The sequence below is a fragment of the Juglans regia genome, chromosome 12, assembly GCF_001411555.2.
Source record: "Juglans regia cultivar Chandler chromosome 12, Walnut 2.0, whole genome shotgun sequence".
Taxonomy (NCBI): domain Eukaryota; kingdom Viridiplantae; phylum Streptophyta; class Magnoliopsida; order Fagales; family Juglandaceae; genus Juglans; species Juglans regia.
In genome coordinates, this window is record NC_049912.1 from 10,721,806 (window position 1) to 10,744,080 (window position 22,275).

At 36.8% G+C, this 22,275-nt stretch overlaps 1 protein-coding gene across 2 annotated transcripts; it reads right to left on the reverse strand.

The window, feature by feature from the left end:
* Positions 1-4,776: 4,776 nt before the first annotated feature.
* Positions 4,777-7,723, reverse strand: LOC108986170 (V-type proton ATPase subunit D-like). 2 transcript variants are annotated; one of them, XM_018958692.2, is made up of 2 exons: positions 7,482-7,723; positions 4,777-5,884 (listed from the first exon to the last, which is right to left on the reverse strand). In XM_018958692.2, the coding sequence occupies exon 2, from the start codon at positions 5,870-5,872 to the stop codon at positions 5,087-5,089; it is 786 nt and encodes a 261-aa protein (XP_018814237.1). In that variant the 5' UTR covers positions 5,873-5,884; positions 7,482-7,723; the 3' UTR covers positions 4,777-5,086. The 2 variants fall into 2 exon arrangements, with proteins under 2 accessions (XP_018814237.1, XP_018814238.1); XM_018958693.2 differs by having other exon boundaries at positions 4,777-5,907.
* Positions 7,724-22,275: the final 14,552 nt, after the last annotated feature.

Genomic DNA, 22,275 nt, shown 5'->3' on the forward strand with positions numbered 1-22,275 from the left:
CTTGGAGGATCTGTGTTCTTCTCCCAAACTCGATCTAAGGGTGCATGAATGGGGCATTTACAAGACGGCTTTCCGAACTCACAATGGCCACTTTGAATATTTGGTGATGTTGTTTTGGTCTATGCAATGCTCCTTCAACTTTTCAAGCATGCATGAACCAAATCTTTAAACCGTATTTGAGAAGGTATGTGTTGGTATTTTTTATGATATTCTTTTGTATTTGAAGACATGGGAGGATCATTTGGGGCACTTGAAGGTTGTTTTGGGGGTGCTACTTGACAACTCTTTCTATATTAAGTTGTCCAAGTGTGCATTCGGCCAAAGGGAGATTGAGTACTTGGGGCATTTGATCTCACATGAGGGGGTCAAGGTGGATGCAAGGAAGGTTGAAGCTATGGTGGCTTTGCCCAAACCGAAGACTATCATTGAGTTGAGAGGCTTTTGAGGGCACACGGGATATTATAGGAAGTTTGTCAAAGATTATGCTTCCATTGCAAGACCACTCACCAATAGGCTCAAAAAGAATAATTTTGTGTAGAGTGAAGAGGGGGAGAAGGTGTTTGAAGCTTTGAAGAAAGTCATGACAATTACACACGTCCTTGTTATGCCTAATTTTGAGAAGGCATTTGAGCTACACACGAATGCAAGTAATGTGGGCATAGGGGCTGTTTTGACACGAGAAGGGAGGCCACTAGCCTCCATTACTAAGGCCCTTGGTGTTCAAAAGAAAGGGTGGAGTGTGTATGCACGGGAGATGCTTGCCATCATGGAAGCCGTGAGGGTGTGGAGGCCTTATTTGTTGGGAAGAGAGTTCTTGATAGTCATGGATCAACAACCTGTGTAGCATCTTTTGGAGCAAAGAATCACCACTTTGGATCAACAAAAGTGGGTATCTAAACTACTTGGTTTTGAATTTCAATTGGTGTATAGATCGGGTAGGGAGAATCGGGTGGCCGATGCCCTATCTAGGAGGGAAGATGGTGAGGTATTGGAGGCCCTCTCGAGTCCTGCATGGGGAGTTTGGGATGAGATTAGAGAAGGAGTAAAAAATGATCTAAAGTGTAAGGAGGTGATGGAGAAGCTAGATGTGGATGCTAAAGGAGTAGAAAATTATGAGATGAGTGATGGGCTCTTAAAATATAAGGGGAGAGTAGTGGTGCCGAGTGTGGGGGAGCTTAGAAGGAAGATCTTGAGCTACTTTCATGATACCAAGGAAGGGGGACATTCGGGGGTGTACCGTACTTGGGTAAGGGTGGCTAATTTATTTTATTGGGATGGCATGAAAGGAGTGGTGAGGGACTATGTGAGGATGTGGGACACTTTGTCAAAGAGTGAAGAGTGAGAATAGCAAACCCAAGGGGTTGATGCAATCCTTACCGATCCCTACTCACACGTGGGAGTATGTTACCACGGATTTTGTGGAGAGGTTGCCACTCTCAAATGGGTGTGATGGGGTGCCTGTGGTGGTGGACCGCTTGACCAAGTGAGCACATTTCATTGCAATGGTGCATCCATACATGACCAAGACCATTGCTAAACTTTATGTGGATCAAGTGATGAAGCTTCATGGGATGCCGAGAAGCATAGTGATCGATAGAGACCATGTATTCATGAGTAATATTTGAAGAGAGTACTTCAAGATGTATGGGACGGAGTTGGCCTGAAGTTCAACCTATCACTCCCAAACCGATGGCCAAATAGAGGTGACCAACCGGACTCTTGAGCAATACCTTAGGTGCTTTGTGCACCAATACCCAAAAAGTGGGAGGAGCATTTGGCATGGGCTGAATTTTGGTACAACACATCATACCACCGGTTTATCAAGATGACACCATTTGAGACACTTTATGGGAGGCCACCAGCGGTGCTTGTAGCCTATGAAGTGGGGAGTTCACCAAATGAGTTAGTGGATATGGAGCTTAGAGAAAGGGATGAAGTCTTGAAGGAACTCAAGAAGAATTTGGCACGTGCTCAAGTTATGGGGTCCTTTGAACCGGGTTAGTGGGTCTTTCTCAAGTACCTACCACTAGAGCAAAAGGCACTATCCAAGGCAACAATGAGGAAGTTGAGGGCTAAGTATTTTGGCCAATGTCAAGTGTTGGAGAGGTGCAGACAACTTGCTTATAAGCTAGATCTACCGGTCGGGGTCCACATTCATCCTATTTTCCATGTCTCATGGCTAAGGGGGAAGGTTGGAGATCCAACCAAGGTGGTGAGTGAGATGCCCATGGCGTATGAAGAGGGAAGAATGGCAATACAACCCGAGAGGATCATGGAGTATAGGCTTGTGAGGAAGGGTGGCCAAGTGAGAACTGAAGCCTTGGTTCAATGGAGGGGGCTTCCAACTGAGGATGCTACATGGGAGAGTGTTTGGGTACTCAAGGATCAATTCCCAGATTTGGATCTTGAGTACAAGATCGGTATTGAAGGGGGGAGGATTGATGGAGATGCAAGAAGGGTCATTCATAATGTCACTAGAAGGGCTAGGTGTGTCGAGGTTAGGAGGGTGGCATTGGGGGTGCATGCATGGATCGGGTGATGGGTCCTTGGGCGCCCAAGACGATGTCAACTAGAGGACGATCAAGTTGTTAGCCAATTCCTTGATTTTAGGGGTTAGTTGGCAAATCCCTTGAATTTAGGGGAGGAGGCAAACCCCTTGATTTTAGGAGATTGGACGGTTGCTAGAGGGTTGGCCGAATATCTCCTTCAAATTAGGGAGATTATCTATTTGTTAATTTGTTTGAGTTTGTTTCCTTTATTTTAGGCATTTGATAATATTGTTTCCTTAAACTTAGAAGTTTGATTTATGTTTGAGATTAAGGTTGTTGGAGGGAGTAATTGGGGCAAGGATGGCCGAAACCCTAGTGAAACCCTACTATTAATTTCGGTTTTTGCCTTGTAATTCATTATTATGCTATTTTGAATGAATGAGAATTTTCTCTTCCAATCTTTTGAGAATTGAGTGTTAGCTCGACTTAATCTTAATTTTCACCATCATATCAATCGGGTCTTGTTGTTACCTAGAGGTAACCCTAGATTCAATCACCCAACACGCCACAAACACATGAGTGATTGTGAGGCTTTCATCACTTGGCCGTAAGCCACGACAACGGAGAGAGAAGCAGGCTAAGATGAGGAAGAGAAGAGAAAGGAGAGAAAAGAAAGTAGGACAAAATGTGGACTTTGAGGCATGAAAGAACGAGGGAGAAGAGAAGAGAGGAAGCGATAGAAATGAGATGAGAGTGAAAAATATGTCAATTTATGATCAGGAATTTTTTTTTCTTTTTTTAAAGTATAAAGGAGGGCGGGATGGGAGCCACCCACCCGCACTCGCAATCGCGGCCGGCAAGTTGCTTGATTGTGCCCTAGTGGGATGAGTGGATTGGGCAGACAGGCCAGGTTGTGGGGGCGCGCCACAGCCTTAATAATATGTCTACCGTTCACAAAGACCCCTCTTTTACAGAGATCAATTTCATCATCAAAGAAATCGGTCTGCTAGCCAAAAAGGAATCTTGTCCAATCTAGTGGAAATCGAGTAGTATCACTAATGAAGTCACTAGCCCATTGATGAACTCATCGGCCCTCCAACAGCATGTCGAGTGAATGTCAAGCTTTTGTCAATCAACATTAGCAAGCTCTTTATAGAAGTATTGGTCGAGCAAGCGTTGAGTGAATGTCATGCTAACTTTTTGTATCAATTTCTGTCGACCATGACTCTCATAAGAGGCTATCCAACTCAATGTGTCTTGAACTTCTTATCCAGTTTCAAGCCAAACTCACCTTACAACTCAATTCAACAAAGTTTTGTCATTAAAATAATGTCAACACAATACTTTTTACACTAACAGATGCAAAATTGTAAATAATATCTAGAAAACAAGACCGTAAACAACCTCAAGTTGTACATCAAACTTTGCATGCAAACGTCAAATATCATGATACATTTAACGAATCCACACAAGCATATTTAGCTCAAACAGTGCTCCGATTTACAACTGTGAGCAGAACATAAGCGATCCAATTCAGTTGAGTTTGGGTAGTGAGATATTCTTAGGTATTCTATGAATAGTAGTGAAAATAATGATAAAATATTAAATAGTACGTAATAAATAGTAGTGAAAAGTAAATAAAAAATAATAATAAAATAATAAATAAAAGTGAGGTATTATGATAATACCCAATAGAAACTACAAGTAAATTAAGGAGAATATTCTAAATTTCGTTGTCGAGTTGGTATATTTTAGAAGGGTAAAACAGAGAAGAGGGAATAACTCACAAGACTTCTCTCTCAAACCCACTAATATTCTTTTAAAGATGAGGGATATTTGGAGAGCTGAAATAGAATAAACAAAACACTTTTTTTGCAAGCGAACCGATAATGGGATAAGGGAATGATCAAACTTAGCATGCTCTAGCTTTGGGGATCCTCTTCTACTCCCCCGTTTCCGGCCATTTAGCTTGCCATGCGACCTGAAATTTCGAAACGAGCAGCAGAGTCGGGAGAGCTACAAGATTTATTATCATACACAGACTTGGCAGCAAGTGACAGTTTATTCATATTCCAATCAAGCAAGCGTTTGGAAGTTGTGAGGTTTGGTATTGATAAATTGTAAGGTTGAAGAACTCCAGCTCAATCTTCTGTGTTCCAGCATCAACAGAGCTGCTCCATATGTTCTGTTGTACCTATTTTGATTCCTCAGGATACGTCACTACGACTAAATATGCCACCATGCAAGCATAAAATGACAACTGATCAATAACTCACTTTCACAAAATTAAGCTCAAGGCAAAAAGATATTTTAGAAATTGGAAGTGATAAAAGTCAAATCATAGATAATACACGAAAAAAAACATTTGTTCAGCTTTTATTAAGACTCAAGCAGCCTGAAGAACATATAAACTAACCCCCAAAGCAGAAAATAGTATCCTAATCGTTTTCTGCAGCTGCAGATAGTAATTTGTGGGCTATTTGTTGAACCCCTTTCCTCAAAGATCATGCAAACTGCTCCTAAGGAAACTGCTTGGCAGCTCCATGCTCTCTCAATATTTCTCAACGCATCCTAAAGAATCAAGTAGCGCACCTAAATCAGAAAATGATATCCTCATCCTTCTCTGCAGCTGCAGATAATAAGCTGTGAGCTGAATTTTTTGAAATCCCTTTCTTCAAAGATACCTTCTCTGCAAACTGCTCCTCAGCAAACAGCTTGGCAGTTGCAAGCTGTCTCTCAATTTCCCTCTTTTTATAACCCTGTATCTTCTTTAACCTGAAGAAATCTTCCCTTTCCAGTTCATCCAACTCCCCTTTAATATAAGTTATGGTGTTCTCCAACCTAGGCTTCACAACATTCTCTAGGGCATTAACCCTTCGATTGGTGGTCTTGATTGCCTCGTCAAGAGTTAAGAATGATGTCTGAAGTGAAGCAAGCTCAACAAGAACCTCGATTGCTTTCACATAAGCAGCACGGCAGAGCTGAACCTGTTGTCCACCTCTGGCCAATCCAGTGAGGTTATTCTTGGTCTCACCATCAGTAAAATACTCAAACTTCGGGAGCTTCACACCAGCAACATTTTCTTGCCTTGATCGAACTTTAAGAGAAGCATTTTGGACATTCTCAAGGACAGTGTGCTTGATGTTCTCTCCAGCAACATACTTGACTTCAGTTAGGGCAAACGAGGAGGTCTTCATGATGTCTCCCATTGATTCTTTTGTGGAGACAATCTTTTTAAGAATCTGACGGAACTGCACTGTTAAAGCATCACTCTTCTTCTTGAGAAGAGCATGACCTCTTGTAGCACCAACAAGGCGAGCTTTCATGATCCCAAGCATTGTTACAGTGGGAACTACATTCAAGCGTTGGCTTTGGCCAGACATCTTTCCAAATATCTAACCCAAGGATACAAAGTATGCTAAACATTTTAAATCAACAGAATTGCTTAGTGCACTGAAGAAAAGGAGGACATGAAATAAAATAATAAAAATGCATAACTTATAGGTCATAAGTATGATGAGAACATGCAGCTGTTTATTTCCTAAAAAATACTTGAAAATGTTAACCCATCCATGCATAATCAAGAAAAGTTCTAATATCACCAAAATCCCACTTTGTATTACTAAGTGTTACACCGCCTCACGGTATTCATTACAGCCAACCAAGCTAACAACCATACTAAGAATGTGACCATTCTATTCCAAGCTGTACAAATAATCAATGACTGGAAACCTCTAAAATAATGCATTCAAGAAGATATGGAAAGCCACGTAAAACACATCATTCCTTCCCAAGGAACCATTTCCCATTCGAATTCTGAAATATCCTCACACTTTAACTCAAATCATCTTAATTATGAAGCTGAATGTAGTGTATTTTAATCATCACATCTTACTGCCATCACACCACTAGAGCATATCTAATTTTGAAGACCGAACAACACAAAGGGGTTTTGCAAGCCCACAAGTTCCAAGTCCTAATTATGAATCTACAAAAAGTAAAGCCGAATGTACTGTCTTCTAAATCCCAACAACTCAAAAGTTTGAGGTAACCAAACAAGCACAAACACAACATCAAGAAATTCATCATCCAACAAGGATGGAATTCTTTAGCATCTTACAATTTATACAATAAACATACTTTTTAAAAAAAGAAAAAAAAATTATACAATAAACATAAAGCACTCACTTTATGTTTTATGCAAAGTACAGCTTAACACGCTAACCACACAACCACCCAACCCGGCACACCGAAATCTGTATTAGGTAGGTATTTCATGTTGATTCTTCTTTAGCCCACCCATTACTGGAAGTCCTTGGGGATTACCGATTAGATCAGTTTGTACAAAACCCCGTTCATCCAGTCACCAATTATCTTAAAAAAAAAACAAATAAACAAACAATATTTCTGACCATTTCAAGCGTAATAGCAAGCGAAGTGCTTGATAAAAGTGATAGCTAATTCACGCACAGGTTGCTCATCATTTAGGTAACAAGAAATTGAAAAAAAAATCCTAGTTTTGCCAAGTAACACAACGGTTTTTTAGCTTAATTTACAGTAGTTCTAATTTTTACATTTCTCATCTATTTTTCTTCTGTTTTATCTTTTAAAAAATATTTTAGCGCCCGCATAAAAAAAATGTAATTGATCACCCATTTGCTCGAGCCATTACAAGAATTACAAAATCCTGAGATCCGATTCAAAACTTCTTTTATTGGGGGTTCAAATTTCCATTCCCTTCTTGGTTTCCCTATATCAAAATTCTCACAGCAAAAAACAATAACAATGAGGACTATTTTGCTTCGTAATTAAAGTTCAAAATGAGATTTAAAAAAAAAAAAAACCGTAGAAATCAGAAAGAAAAAGCTAAATCATGCTCAATATTCCAATTGTGCCCAATGCAGTTAGGAACTAAACGTTTTTGAACCTAAGACCAGCCATAACAGATGGTGTAACGAAAGAGATTCCTAGTATGAGATCAGACAGAGAGACCTGTGAACGGGAGGGAAAATGGTGTCCCCGGACAGGAGATTCGTCGGGATTGAGACTTTTTGGGAATCTCTTTCGTTCTTTCGTCCTTGCTGCTGCGCTGTTTCCGACGTTTGGAGCTATTTTACGAACCTTCCTTGTTCAGAATAAAACGGGTATAGAAATGATCTCCTTCGTGCTGAATTTTTTGGATCCCATTCGCCTTGCATATTTAAAGGGGTTGTTTTTTAACAGACAAAATTATTTCAAATTCATAAACGCGACTAAAGATGATAACTTGTAAAAATTAGCATTATGTATTTATGTTCCCTCTTTTTCGGCCTCCACAATTAATTTCAAAATATAAACTTTTTGAAGTACAGCTAAATTTTCCCTCGCTTCTTCTCGCAATTAATATATCTTCTTATACTAGTGAAGGAGGTGCATGCATGATACGTGCACAGCTCCTCATATTCGAGGTGGCAAGCACTTCTTCCGTGGAGCTCGCTGAGATAGTAAGCGCTTTGCCTCCCTGGAGACCTCATCAAGATGGTGAGCACTAGGGGTGTGCAAAATTCTGAAAATTCTGACTTCGTCTGACTTCCGCTCCGACGCCGACTCCGACGGAGTCGGAGTTGTCAGAATTCGGAGTAGTTCCGAATAACTATTCGGAGTCGGAGTCGGAGTCGGAATCGGAGCTACAAGGAGCTCTAACTCCGACTCTGAAATTTTTTTTATAAAACCTAGCTATAAAACGACGTCGTTTTACAGCTGGGTTTTTTAAAAAAAAAAATTTGAACGACACCGTTCCACTTAATATGGAACGGCGTCGTTTCATATTAAAAAGGGGGAAGAAGAACGGCGTCACCCCCCTTCTTCTTCCTTCTTCAATTCTTCTTCCTTCTTCTGCTTCCTTCTTCCTTCTCCATTCTCTCTCGCGTCTCACTGAACCAGTGAAGCCGTCTCGCTCCTCACGTCTCGTGTCTTTCTTGCCAGCGTGCCGCCGTTCGTCGTTGCTTCTCCGTGCTGCTGTTCCTCGTTGCTCCTCTATTCAGCTTCCACCTACGGTGAGAGTAAGGTTATCAGCCCTAAATTTAATTCAAGTAATTTAATTCAAGCACGTCTCTTATGAATTGGAGCCAGAAGTTGTGATTCTTGTGAATTGGTTGTATTGAATATAGTCCCAACAAATCACGGCGCTCAAAACCCTGAATTTTACATTGTATTGAACACTTGTGCTCGAGCAAGATGTCGAGCGCAAGTCGAGCGCACGTTGTATTGAACATTGGCTCGAGCGATATGTCGAGCGGAAGTCAAGCGAACCTCTCTGGAAGAGTTTTGCTCGAGCGAACATCGAGCGCACATCGAGCGAACCTCTCTGTATGAGTTCTGCTCGAGCACTACGTCGAGCGCACGTTGAGCAAACTCTCTGGATGGGTTCTGCTCAAGCGCCACGTCGAGCGCACGTCGAGCGAACCTCTCTGGATGGGTTCTGCTCGAGCGCCACGTCGAGCACACGTCGGAGTTCAGATCGGATGTCGGAGCTCTGACCTCCGTTCGGAGTTCTGATCGGAGGTCGGAGCTCCGAACTCCGATCGGAATCGGACTCCGACTCAGTACGGAGTCAGAGTCAGAGGGGCAATTCGGCTCTGACTTTTGTTGGAGTCGGAGGTCGGAAACGACAACTCCAACTCCGTCGGAGTCGGAGCCCACCCCTAGCTGAGCACTGTCGTTCTGTACAGTGCTTACCTACAAGGCTACAATGCTTACCCACTTTTAATACATGTAGTGGAAAATATAAGTTACAGTTTTAAGACTTATAATTTCTAACTTAAATAATAAGTTCTACTACTAAAAATTTATTTATTGTATAGTGACTATATGTTTAAACTACTTTCAAATATATTACGTTTGTTTGGAAATAAATTAAAAAATATTTTCTAATGTAAAAATTATGATTATTTGAATTTTTAAATATTATGACCATATTCTTAAAAGTTGTAGTCATTTCAAAATTGTATGGGCATTTACGTCCATTAATACTCTTTTTAAAATTCGAATTACGTTCTATATTAAAAGTGCTTTAATATGTAACACTCAAACAACCTAATTTTTTCATTTAAGAGTTTTTAAAACTATTTAAGTACTTTTTAAGACTCCAACTGCAACCCCAAACAGGCCCTTACTCCCCCTGTTGCTGGCTTGGGTGGTGAGTACTTTGCCTTTCCACGATGTTCGTTAATGTGACAAACTTCATGCTCCTTTACGATGCTTGTCAAGGTGAGGCACATTGTGCTTCATACTCATTTGTGATGTTGGATGAGGTGGCAAGCACTTATACTCCCATAGTGCTAACCTGTGGGGCAAGCATTTTTGCTCTGCATGGAAATCACCTGGGGGCAAGCACTATTGTTGTAACGACCCGGCCCAATAATTCTAAGGTCCAGATATTAATAATTTTTATTGGGCCTAAATTATATTTAATGGGCTATATTAGATAAGCATACGAGTGATTAATTATTGAGATTGATTATGAGTCTTAATTAAGTTCAAGAACTAGGTTAAATCTCATTTATTATTTATTGAACTAGTTAGACTTCTTTTAGAATTTAAAGATCAGCCATTAGAAACTTATTTTAATTTAAAATCATCATTGATTAAAGTCCCCTACGCAGTCTTAGTCACTGTCAATTCTATATTGAATGAACTACTATATCATGTTTTTAAATTCAAACTCTCTTCTTGGATGATCACGACTGAGTGTTTAGTAGATTAGTGCCACTACATGTATTAACCGAGTCCAACTCAAACTGGTCGTCACCCTCTCCTAAATCTCTCTATAAATATATTCCTTCCGCATGTTATTTGGAAAAAATCATAAACCTCCCAGTCTAACACTGTGATCGATTTTGTGTTGAAAATTTTAGGAAGAAACACTACAAGACAAGTAGCTTAATCATAAATTAAGGTTAGCATATGTTAGCCAGTTATATATATTATTATTAAAGCCAGTGTTTATGTACCACGCTTGTCATGATATTTGCAAGTGCGTCATTCATTATGTTTCATTCTGCATATTATAGTTATGTATGTATTATGCATCTTATGTATCTCATGTTGCATAAAATACGTAAGCTTTCATAAGATCAAGTGTAAGATAAGTTCAGAACAGTTAATCAGATGGTCATTCAGATTCGTGGTACCAATGCAGTTTTAGGGTGGGTGTGCATGCCACAGACTCAAGCGTGGTCCATCGTAATACGCCAGAGTATTGCACAGTTGGCTTCCTTTACTGCAGCTAGGGAAGTTAGTACACAACCTTGCACACGGGGTTAAGTGTGTTTGCCAGCTAGATCAGTCAGTTAATTCAGATAAATCAATCATGCATAGCATAAGCATCAGTATGATCAATCATGATTTTAAGTTCTCCACATAAAATATTTTATGAAAAATCTTATATTAAGTATGTATTTACGTTATGATGGGTTTTTTTACTGAGTCATTGACTCATTTTAGTTTGTTTTTACGCTTTTAAACCATCCCAAATTAGGGTAATTATGACGTTAGAGCTGCAAGATTGGACTTAATTCAGGGAGACGTGACAGTGGCCTAGATCATGAATAGAGATTTTAAGTTCTGATTTTTATGGCATGGATTTTAAGAAATTTTAATAAATGTTTCTATGCACTTTCTCTTATAATATGAGTATTTTAATAAAGAATTATTTTATTTATAGAATCTTTGTACCTGGCGCTTCCTTTAGAAGAAAATAAAATATTTTTAAGTCAAGATTTAGTAATAGCACTTCGGCTCCTGAAAATTTGTAAAAGTGACATTATTATTAACCGTGGGGAGCTGGGTATTATAGTTGGTATTACAGCTCAGGTCGACGATTCTGTAGACTTCTCTAACAAAAAATAAAAAAAATAAAAAACAAGAAGGAAAAAAAGGAATTTTGAAAGTTCTCCTCAAGGCATGTCTTGCTCTTCAATAAGTATTTTTATTTTTTACTATTTTATTGTTTTAATGAAAATTATGAATGAAAATTTTTTAGATACATGCCTATCAAACTGCACCTACTACGTGAAATGGTTTTAGCGCAAAAGGTGAGGAAGTTTCTAAATATGAGGTTAGGAACCTTTGGTTTTAAGATTGATGAAGCATCTTACATATGAGAAAATGGTCTTATCTTTTGTGGAGTTTGATACGAGGAAATTAGGAATGAATTTAGTGGATTGTGGAGTTATGACATAGATCTATCTATGGTGTATGGTATTTCATGATAATTGGTGGAAAATATTTTATGTTCTATAGGTAACACGATTCTATCACTAAGAACGAGGTGTAAGATTTAGGATCCAAACTTTGGAAAGCTTTAGGTTACGATTTCTTGAGGTTATTATTGTAGGTGGAGAATTGTATTATTATTTCATGAGAAGAGTTTTATTTATGTGGAGATTGTTAGTTACTATTGTATGCAGAGTTAAGATAATTGTTAGGTGAATTTATTATTAGGCTTTTAATCGATCCTATTGTTAAGGCAGATACTTGTTTAGGTTTGATTGAATTTGGAGTGTATGAAGAGGAAGTTAAATGGGAAGGTGGCAACTAAGAAGAAAGGTAAATTTTCTTTGCTCTTAGAGAATGAGCTCTCAATTGATATGGCAAAGGTTGGTCACCAGCCCTGCCAATCACAATGAATCTACTTAGTTGGAAATGTCGAGGGCTTGGGAACCCTCGGACAATTTGAATCCTTTGATTGTTGACTAAGGAAAAGTGCCCGAACTTGGTTTTTTAGGGTTGATGTTGTTAGAAACACACAAGTATGATAGATGTCTGGTGGTGGAGAGCAGAGGCAATAGTGGGGGCCTGACTATGCTTTGGAGGAACTCTATTAATGTTCATCTCATCAATTATTCAAGGTGGAATATTAGTGTTACTATTACAAAGAAGGGTTTAGGCTCCCTTTGGATGGTCACAGGTTTTTATGGCCACCCATAAACCTCTAAGAGACACAGAAGCTAGGATCTACTTGCTTTTAGAAGCCAAATACTCTTATCCCTTGGGTATGTATGAGGGATTTCAATGAAATTATCAGCCAAGATGAGAAGTTTGGGGCGTTGGCAAGCCTTTATAAGCAAATGGAGGCCTTTAGAGAAGTTCTTAGTCACTACTTCTTGAGTTCCATAGCTACTAAAGGCCAGAGATTCACTTGGTACAACAATAGGAGAGGGAAGCAATTTGTTAAGGAAAGAATTGATAAGAGTTGTGGCCAACTCAGAATGGAATCTGCTTTTCCCTAATGCTACTTGTTATGCACTAGCTTATGTGAAGTCTGATCACTCCGTCTACACATTCAGCTGGCTAGTAACTTTTTTACTTGGAGAGGCACAAAAGCAATTAACGTTTTTACTTGGAGAGGCACAAAAGCAATTTTCAAGTATGAAGCAGCTTGGGCACTTGAATAGGATTGTTCCAACACTATTCAAATAGCATGGGCCAAACCAACTAGTGGTGATGAGCTCCATTATCAGAAATAAGTTTTCCAATTGTGCAGTGGTCTTAAAGTAGAGGAATTCAACTAAGAAGAGAGAGAGAGTTCATCCAATGTTAGAAGGAAACTGAGCAGACTTGCAAAGCTCCAATCTACTGAAGAAGGGGATCATGTTCAAACTATACACCAACTCCAATTAGATGTGGAAAAATCCTTGGCTGAGGAGGAGTTAAAGTGGAAACAAAGGGCTAAGCAACAATGGTTGCAACATGGTCATAGGAACACTCGATTCTATCACATGCATGCTAACCAGAGGAGAAAAACAAATGCTATCCCTCATATCACAGATCAAAATGGCTTATTGGTTTCTACTAAGGATCAAATTGCTGATGTTTTCTCAGACTTTTATTCTCAGCTTCTCTCTTCGTCTAACCCTTTAGATTTCAGTGATTACCTCCAAGGTATGACTTCTAAAGTTTCTACTGAGATGAACTCCAGGTTATTACTCAAATTCATAGAAAAGGAGGTCAAAGATGCTGTCTTCTAGATGAACTCTCTTAGATCCCCAGGTCCTGATGGATTCCTTGCTCAGTTCTACCAAACTAATTAGGAGAGTAGTAGCAAGGATACCAGTAGATTTGTACTGAACATCCTTAACCAGTGGGGTCTTTAAAGAGTGTTAATGACATATTTATTACCCTTATCCCCAAAGTAAAAGATCCTAAGAGGGTTTCAGATTTCAGGCCTATAAGCTTATGTAATGTAAGATACAAAATTGTTGCCAAAGTGATGGTGAATAGACTCAAAACTGTCTTGCCTAATATTTATATCTATGAACCAAAGTGTCTTTGTCCCAAGAAGGTTGATTATTGACAACATCATTGTTGCCTATGAGACTCTCCACTCAATGAACTCTAGGATGAAAGGAAGATCTGGATACATGGCACTCAAGCTCGATATAAGCAAAGCATATGACAGGGTGGAGTGGTCTTTCCTCAGATCTGTCACGGAAAGGCTAGGATTTGATCAAAAGTGAATTTCTCTGGTTATGGAGTGTATTTCATCTGTGTCTTACTCTCGTCTACTGAATGGAGAGGCAAAATCATCCTTCATTCCTACTAGATGCCTTAAACAGGGAGACTCTCTATCTATTTATCATATGTGCTAACGCATTATCTAATTTATTAGAGCAAGTTAAGGCAAAATGGAGTGTTTCGAGTGTACTTGTGGGCAAAGGTCCAATTTGCATTAACCACCTCTTCTTTGTAGATGACAACCTCTTGTTTTGCAAAACTAACTCATTGGAATGGAGTAGAATTCTACACATATTGGAAACCTATGAGAAGGCCTCAGGTTAGATGTTTAATAAAGAAAAGACAATAATTTTCTTTAGCAGGAATACTCCTACTGATCTTCAAAGGAATATTTTGAGGATATATGGGATTAAATCATCTGGATCTTTTGAGAAATACCTGGGACTACCTGTTGTGCTTGGTAGATCAAAAGTTGCTGCTTTCCACTCTCTCATTGACAATATTTGGTCTCGGATTACCAATTGGAAAACTAAGAGCCTTTATGCTACAGGAAAAGAAGTTCTTCACAAGTCAGTCCTCCAAGCCATTTCTACATACACAATGGGTATCTTTCTCTTGCCTAATTCTATCACTCAGAGACTTAACAAGTTGCTAAAGAAGTTCTGGTGGGGCTATAATCAGGACCAATCCAAAATTCAGTGGCTAAAATGGGATAGATTGAGTCAAGCAAAGGATTGAGGGGGGCTAGGCTTCAAAGATTTCAAGAGTTTTAATCTGGCCATGCATGCTAAACAAACTTGGCGTATGCTCCACAATCCTAACTCCCTCATTGCTCAGGTCATCAAGCAAAAATATGTTCCTAGTGGGAATCTTTTGCAAGCTAAGTTGGGCTATTGACCTTCCTATCTTTGGATAAGCATCTTGGCTGGTATGCAATTACTGAAAGAAGGACTCATGTGGAGGATTGGTAATTGGAAGCAAGTCAGCATTTTGGGTGATAAGTGGATCCGTAACCCTCATTCTTTTATGATCCAATCTAAAAGGCCCGAGTTTAAGGAGTTTAGGTGGGTTGCTGATCTTATTGATCTTGATTTGAGGAAGTGGAATGATCATGTACTGGGAAACTTGGTCACAACTCAAGAGATCGAACTCATCAAGTCCATTCCAGTTACTATTGAAGGAAGAGAAGACCAGTTGGTGCAGAGGTGTACAAACAATGTACTATTTTCTGTCAAGAGTGCATATCATCTTCATAGAGAAGTTTTATCCAGATCTAAGGATGGCCCTTCGCATGACAGATTGCAGGTCAAGATTTGGAAATCAATTTAGAAATTGCAGGTTCCTAGTGCTGTTAGGATGTTTGTATGGAGAGCTTGTAATGAGGCATTGCCCACAATGGCCAATCTGAACAAAAAGAAACTTGTGGAAAATGACAAATGCCCCATCTTACAGCTTGAGATTGAAACCTCAGGCCATGTTTTATGGACTTGTGGAGCATCTAAGGATGTTTGGGCCCAAGGGTGTAGGAAAATTAAAAATATGAGTATGGAGTGCATTGTTTTCCAAGATATTTGGAGTTTTCTTATTGATAACCTGGAGCAAGCAGAGCTCATGGAGGTGGCCATGATCACTAGACAACTTTGGTCTAGAAGGAATGACTTTGTTCATGGTAAAGGATTTCTGCATCCTAACTTGCTTATCAACAATGCAAGAAGAGGTTTGGAACTTTTTAGTTGCCTACAGAATATAAAACAACCAAGTTCGAGCTACAGAAGTGATCCACATGCTAGTTGCTAGTTGAAGCCTACTAAAGGGACCTACAAACTAAATTGGGATGTAGCTATTAATGGGGCAGATGGCTTAATTGGAGTTGGTGAAGTTCTAAGGGACTGTTCAGTCCAAGTTATTGGCACTCTCAGAGCTAGAAGACATATGAGAGTTAGCCCTTTCAGTGGAGAAGCTTATGCTTTGCTTTTAGGAGTTCTCTTCTGCAAGGAAATAGGCATAAACAAGTTCATGCTTGAAGGTGATGCATTGCAGGTGGTTAACATTTGAAGGAACCTAAGCATGACTGGAGCTATGGAGGTCTATTGATTGAAGATGCAAGGAAGTTGCTGAATTCATTTGCAGAGTGGTCTGTCACTCACACTAGTAGAGAGACCAATAAAGTAGCTCATGTTTTAGCTAAGAATGCTCTAAGTTACATTGATGATTTGTATGAACTAGAAGAAATTCCAAGTTGCATTTTTTAGATTGTTATTGATGAGATGTTGTAATTCTTTATAAGCAATAAAAATATATATTGTATTAAAACAAAAAGGGTTTAGTAAAGCATCAGACTAAAATAGGGGATGATTATAATTGTTGGAATATTAAGTTCAACTATACAAATGAAGATACTCGAACAATCATAGTGATTACATCACGAGTAACCCATACATGACTAACTGAGAAAATGATGTTTGCGAGACACACTCTAAACTTGAGACAAAACGTTACGTGAAATAAAAAGACATATGACCTGACGTAACGTAACGTAACGTGATATGTACGAGAGACGTATAACATGACGTAACATGAAATAGACAAACAGTATGTAACATGGCATAACATGTAACAGAAAGATATTACGTAACATGCCATATCATATAACAGACAAACATTACGTGACATGGCATAACGTACAACATACAAACCATTACATGATATGGCATAACATATAACATACAAACCATTACATGACATGGCATATTATGTAACAAAAAATATTACGTGACATGGCATAACATATAATAGATAACATAACTTGATAGTCTATATTTATGTGACAGATAAATATTTCATGATAGAATATAATATGTGTAACAGTCGTACATAGCATAGAAGGATATACATGCTAACATAAGTATATAAATAGTAGTTCCCTTACCCATCACACATACGTAGCAATTTGATAGTAAGTTAGAATCTAACTTACACTGATTGTCGCGTATGAGAAAAAATATGAAACACGAGAAATTGCGAGTAGAGATTCTAAAGGTAAGAAACTTTATCACTAATAACTGAGTAACATAAAAAAAATCCTAAATTAGAGTAAAATTACCATTTTACCATCCACGTGTAGAAAAATGACAATTTTACTCATAACTTAAGGATTCACAGCCTAACTTCAAAAATACCAAAATTTATATTCCTCATGTAAATTTTATCCTAAACTCAAATATCTAATTAGAAAAATTAAACCATGAGAAAAACACCATGGCTAAAACACTCCAAAGGCCATATCTTTTGATTTTGTTGCAATTTCATCCAACTTCAAAACTTATGCTCAAACCACAATATTGCAAAAAAAAATCCTCATATCTTAAGCTTAAGAATATGCTTAAAACATCCAACAAAATCTACTTCAAAAAACACAAAAAAGTTTAAGCAAAAGATTCAATCTTTTAACCAAAACACAAATCCTAAAATCTCAAGGTTTTGACTCTTTTCAAAATATCTCCAAGAGCTCCAAAAGTTCAAAACCTTCTTCTAACATGTCCATAACACACTCCTAAGAACTAACATACTTTGAATCATTAAATACAAATCACAAAAAGTCACAAAAATCTAACTTGAAGCACTCGGCTCCAACACTTCATAAAAATATAATGTACTCAACTTTGGTTTTGATCAATCTTCTTGATGCGAGACATACCTTGACATACCTTGATTATTAAAAAGAAAAAAAGAAAAAAAAAGCACAAACTAACAACATCAGATGGTTTAAAAATATGTTCTAAAGTAGATCCAAACATTAATCTTGAAATCACATGGCCAAAATTAAACCAAAACATGGATCTATCTAACAACCTTAGACTTTTTACTTAACCGAGTATCCTTATACATAAAAATATATATATATATATATATATTTACAAATCAACATCCAAAAGTTTCAAAACAACATCCTAAGATGTAGAACAAAGGCTTAGGATCATCAAATAAAAATATCAAGTCCTTGGAGTAAGATTAAACCACAAAAGATCCAAACTTTCTTAAAATATAAATTGTTTTTCTCCTTCTAGTTTCTAAGTTTCTAGATCTAAGAAAATAATTCATCAAAAACTTTTATCATGCAACGAATCTTTATCAAGAATTCATATAAATATGTTAACAATACTCCACAAAAATTTCGGACCAAGATCTTTACATTAGCTTGGTCAAAAGCTCTAAAATATAACATATTATCCAGTTTATTGCCCAGAATGATATTTCCATGGTTAAAACAACTTTTGATTAATCAAAAATAATTAAATCAAACAAAAAAGGTACCCACAAAAACTAGACTAAAATAAAAACAAATTTCATGAAGGAATTATTATGGACAAATCCTTACATGGGTTTCTAAAACTGCAAGCAAAAAGGCTTATAAAACTATCTGAGAGAACTTCTAAGTTCCTCTCTAGAAAACGTGTGGGAAAAGAGATGAAATGAAGAAGGAAATAGTCTGCACTCTTCTTACACAAACTAAAGGATGAAGTGAGGTTTTGAGTGACACTTGAGTAATAGAAGTCTTGGCCAAAATAAGGGGCAAATAGCCCATGGTATAGGCTACCTTAAGTTGCTATGTAGGTGGTTGTGGTGAGGTGGCCTTTGCTTTTCTATCAAGGACTATTTGAGGGTTGTCTTGATCAATGGGTGGTCAGCCTTGGGTGGGTAGACACTTTCTCAAGAAACTTTGTCAAGGTGGCCAAAATTCATGGGCCTAATGGGTCTTAACCTAATGGGCTTCATTTTGGGGCTTAAAGAGGGTTGGGTTAGGGTTTGAGATGCTATTGAGTCCAAATCTAATTTTTCTAGGTGCAATAAAATTTACAAGGTTTAAATGGTTGAATAATGATGTGATAACATGAATTTGAGAGATTAATAGTATGTAGAAGTGATTTAGTCAAGTGATTAAATATAATGCTAAAAATCGGACCCATTAGGGTTTTGGGTAACCGTTTAGGGTTTCAGTTTTCCTCCAAACTTTTGAGATTTCAATTGGATTCTAAGTATTTAGGGTTTCACTAGGGTTGAAACTCTATTTGGTTTGGCACAACATAGTTGGTTGGATGAAATAGTGTTTTGCTTAGGTAGCATGATCTCACACCTTGATTTCTTTCACATTTCCATCTCATGGATCCTTTTGGTACCAAGTATCCAATACTATTCATCAAGTGTGGCTAAAATCTTGCCAAGTGTCCAACTAAAACTTCTCTAACCTAATTTGGACATTCCATACTATGATTTTGAAAACACTGCACTTGGTGCTATTATCAAGGTTACTATTCATTTAGGAAAACGTGAAAATAAATTTTGCACTGTAAAATCTTAAATTTACACACTAACCTAATAGTGCAAATCGTTTATCAAAATTAAACTCCAAAAGGTCTCAAAATAATCAAAAAAATTTTTCGAACAAGCGTTTTGTTCGAAAACTAAAAATGGGTTTATTGTACTATAAAATCATAAATAATCAACTCAGCCTAACGGCGCAAACTGTATCCCATTCTAACTCTTCTAACTACCTCAAATAAATCACGCTTTTGGCACCATAATGAGCGGTAACACTAACTATGCTGACAGATTAAAACCTATGCGATTGGTCTATTTGTGAAAACTTCTGGAGTTTTCACGAGGTTCCTAAAGCATAAAGAAATTCACCCCTTGAATTTCAAGTGGATTGTTATAGAAATGGTCCGCAACATTAGTCTCAGAGAAATATTTAGCACATAGAACAGTGTTTCCAAAATCACAGTGTGAAATATCCAAATTAGGTTAGAGAAGTTTTATTTGGACACTTAGAAATATCTTAGCCACACTTGGTGAATGGTATTAGACACTTGGCACCAAGATGAACCATGAGATGAAAAATGTGAAGGAAATCAAATTTTGTGATTATACCAAAGCGAAACCCTATTCCATCCAACCACCCAATTTTGTGAAGGGAGCAAGGGATCTGAGAGAGGATAATTGAATCAGTGTCCACTAATATGAATTCATAAAAATGTTGAGTTTTCTTAATGTTTTGTGGGGCATAATGTCAATCTGGTAAAAGAAAGGTATCAAGTAAATTTTGGGGGTCAGACAAGTGTTGAATTCCATACTCGATGGGGAAGATTGGGTGCCAATGAGATTTAATGATAATAGGAGAGGTAGAAGGCTAAGATGGTAATTGAGAATTAATAATTTGAGAAGGAGAATGTGAAGAAGGGGAAACAATTTTGTAATATGTTGATAATTTTGGAGAAGCTAATGGTGAGAATGAATTGTAAGACGGTATAATATTTTGTGGTAATGACCCCAATACCGTATATGGTCTTGGAGTTGCAGAAAGACAATGTGAATGATATGGAGGACATGGTGGTCATGCATAAAAATATTTAAACTTTACTTTTGATTTTGAGGATGACATGATTTTTCCTGTAAAAATTATCAGGATAGAAAATCCGGAAGAAAATTAAATTCTCCTTTAATATGTTCAATACAAAAATAAAAAATACTTAATATAGCTTGCCATCTAGCAAAACTTCGTTCAATAGTCAGGTTTTTCACATCTTTAATAAAAACTTCCTTGTCTAATTTACAATCTATTCTAAGTAAAAAATTTTGATTCAACAAATCATCCTGAAATTTAGAAATACATAATACAATAGCTAAGATTTCCTTTTTAATAGCACTATAATTCTTTTGGACAGAATTCCAGCATCCTGAATGGAATCGAACAATCTGTTCCAAATCCGTTGATAATTTTTGTTTCATAATTCTTTCATAACCAAGATTAGATGCATCTGTTTCAACAATTTTTAAAGTATAAGGAGATGAGAGTCCTAAGCACGGTAATTTCTTAACACGAGTCTTAATTTATTTTATAATATTTATATGTTTTTCTATCTATGAAGGTTGCTTCTTTTTTAATCTTTTAAATAATGGTTTGCATAATGGACTGAGAGATTGATAAAAATCTGCAACATAATTGAGACTTCTCAAAAATCTTTGTAATTGTTGCTTATCTTTTATTTCATCTGAAAAATTATCAGCAAATTCTATTGCTTTGCTAATTGGTGTAATAGTTCCTTGATAGATATCATGCCTAAGAAATCTAATTTTTTCCTAAAATAAATTTATTTTTTGTGATGAAACAAACTAATCCATTTATTTAATAATTTGGACTAAATTATTTAGATATTTCCAATGTTGTTTAATAGATGAGGAAAATATTAATACATCATCTATATAAACTATCGAAAAATGAGTGAAATGAGTGAAATGAGTAAATATTTCATTCATAATATTTTGAAATTTATTAGGAGCTTTTTTTAACCCAAAGGGCATAACGTTCCATTCATAATGTCTAAATGGAACTGTAAATGTTGTTTTATAATAGTCTTTTTAAGCAATTTGGGTTTGTCAAAAATCCAATTTTCATTTCAAATTTTGAAAATACTGTAGCATTATATAGTCGGGATAATAAATCTTTTTTATTATGAATTGAGCATCTAATCCATTGTAATACCGTATTTAAAGGTTTATAATTGATGACTAGATGAGGGACTCCTCTTTCTAATTTTGTCTTTTTTTAACATAAAAGGCAGCACAACTCCATGGTGACTTACTTTTTCTAATTAATCATTTTGTTAGTAAATCATTAATTTATTTTTTTAGAGAATTCTAATAATTAATTATTCATTTGAATCGGTCTAGTCTTAGTTGGAATATTCTTTTCAGAAATTTCTTTTTCATAAGGTAATTCGACTATATATTGTTTTCTATTCCAGAAAGTTTTGGGTAGGTTAGAGTATACTTCATTTTCAATTATATTTTTAAAATTATCAATTTTTTGGGTTAATAGCGGGTCATTTAATTGTTCTTAAATTATTTTATATTTTAATTATTGTTTTAATAAGCTTATCTGTTTTTCCTTTCTTTTAATTCTATTTTTTTGTTAAAAATTTAATTTTTCTGGTTAATGGAACTTCCTTTAAACATTTAATTTCTTTTGATACAGGGAAAAATAAGAATTTAAATTGAATTTCTTGTCTAAGTATTTTAGTAAAGATTTCTTTTTCGGTTACAGAAAAATGGTAAAGTAAGGTAAGGAAATAATTTCCTAATATTACTTTAGTGTTAATAGTTTTTACTAAAATAAATTTTGTTTTGAAACAAATTCCATTATTACAAATGTGTGCATAAGATAATTTATAATTTATGTTTAATTTTGTTCCATTGGCTTGGGATAGCGTCTCTTCTTTTTTTTTTTCAAAAT

What these genes read in the sequence shown, in the direction of transcription:
- LOC108986170 (XM_018958692.2), bottom strand. Translation starts at nt 5,872, where the DNA reads ATGTCTGGCCAAAGCCAACGCTTGAATGTAGTTCCCACTGTAACAATG.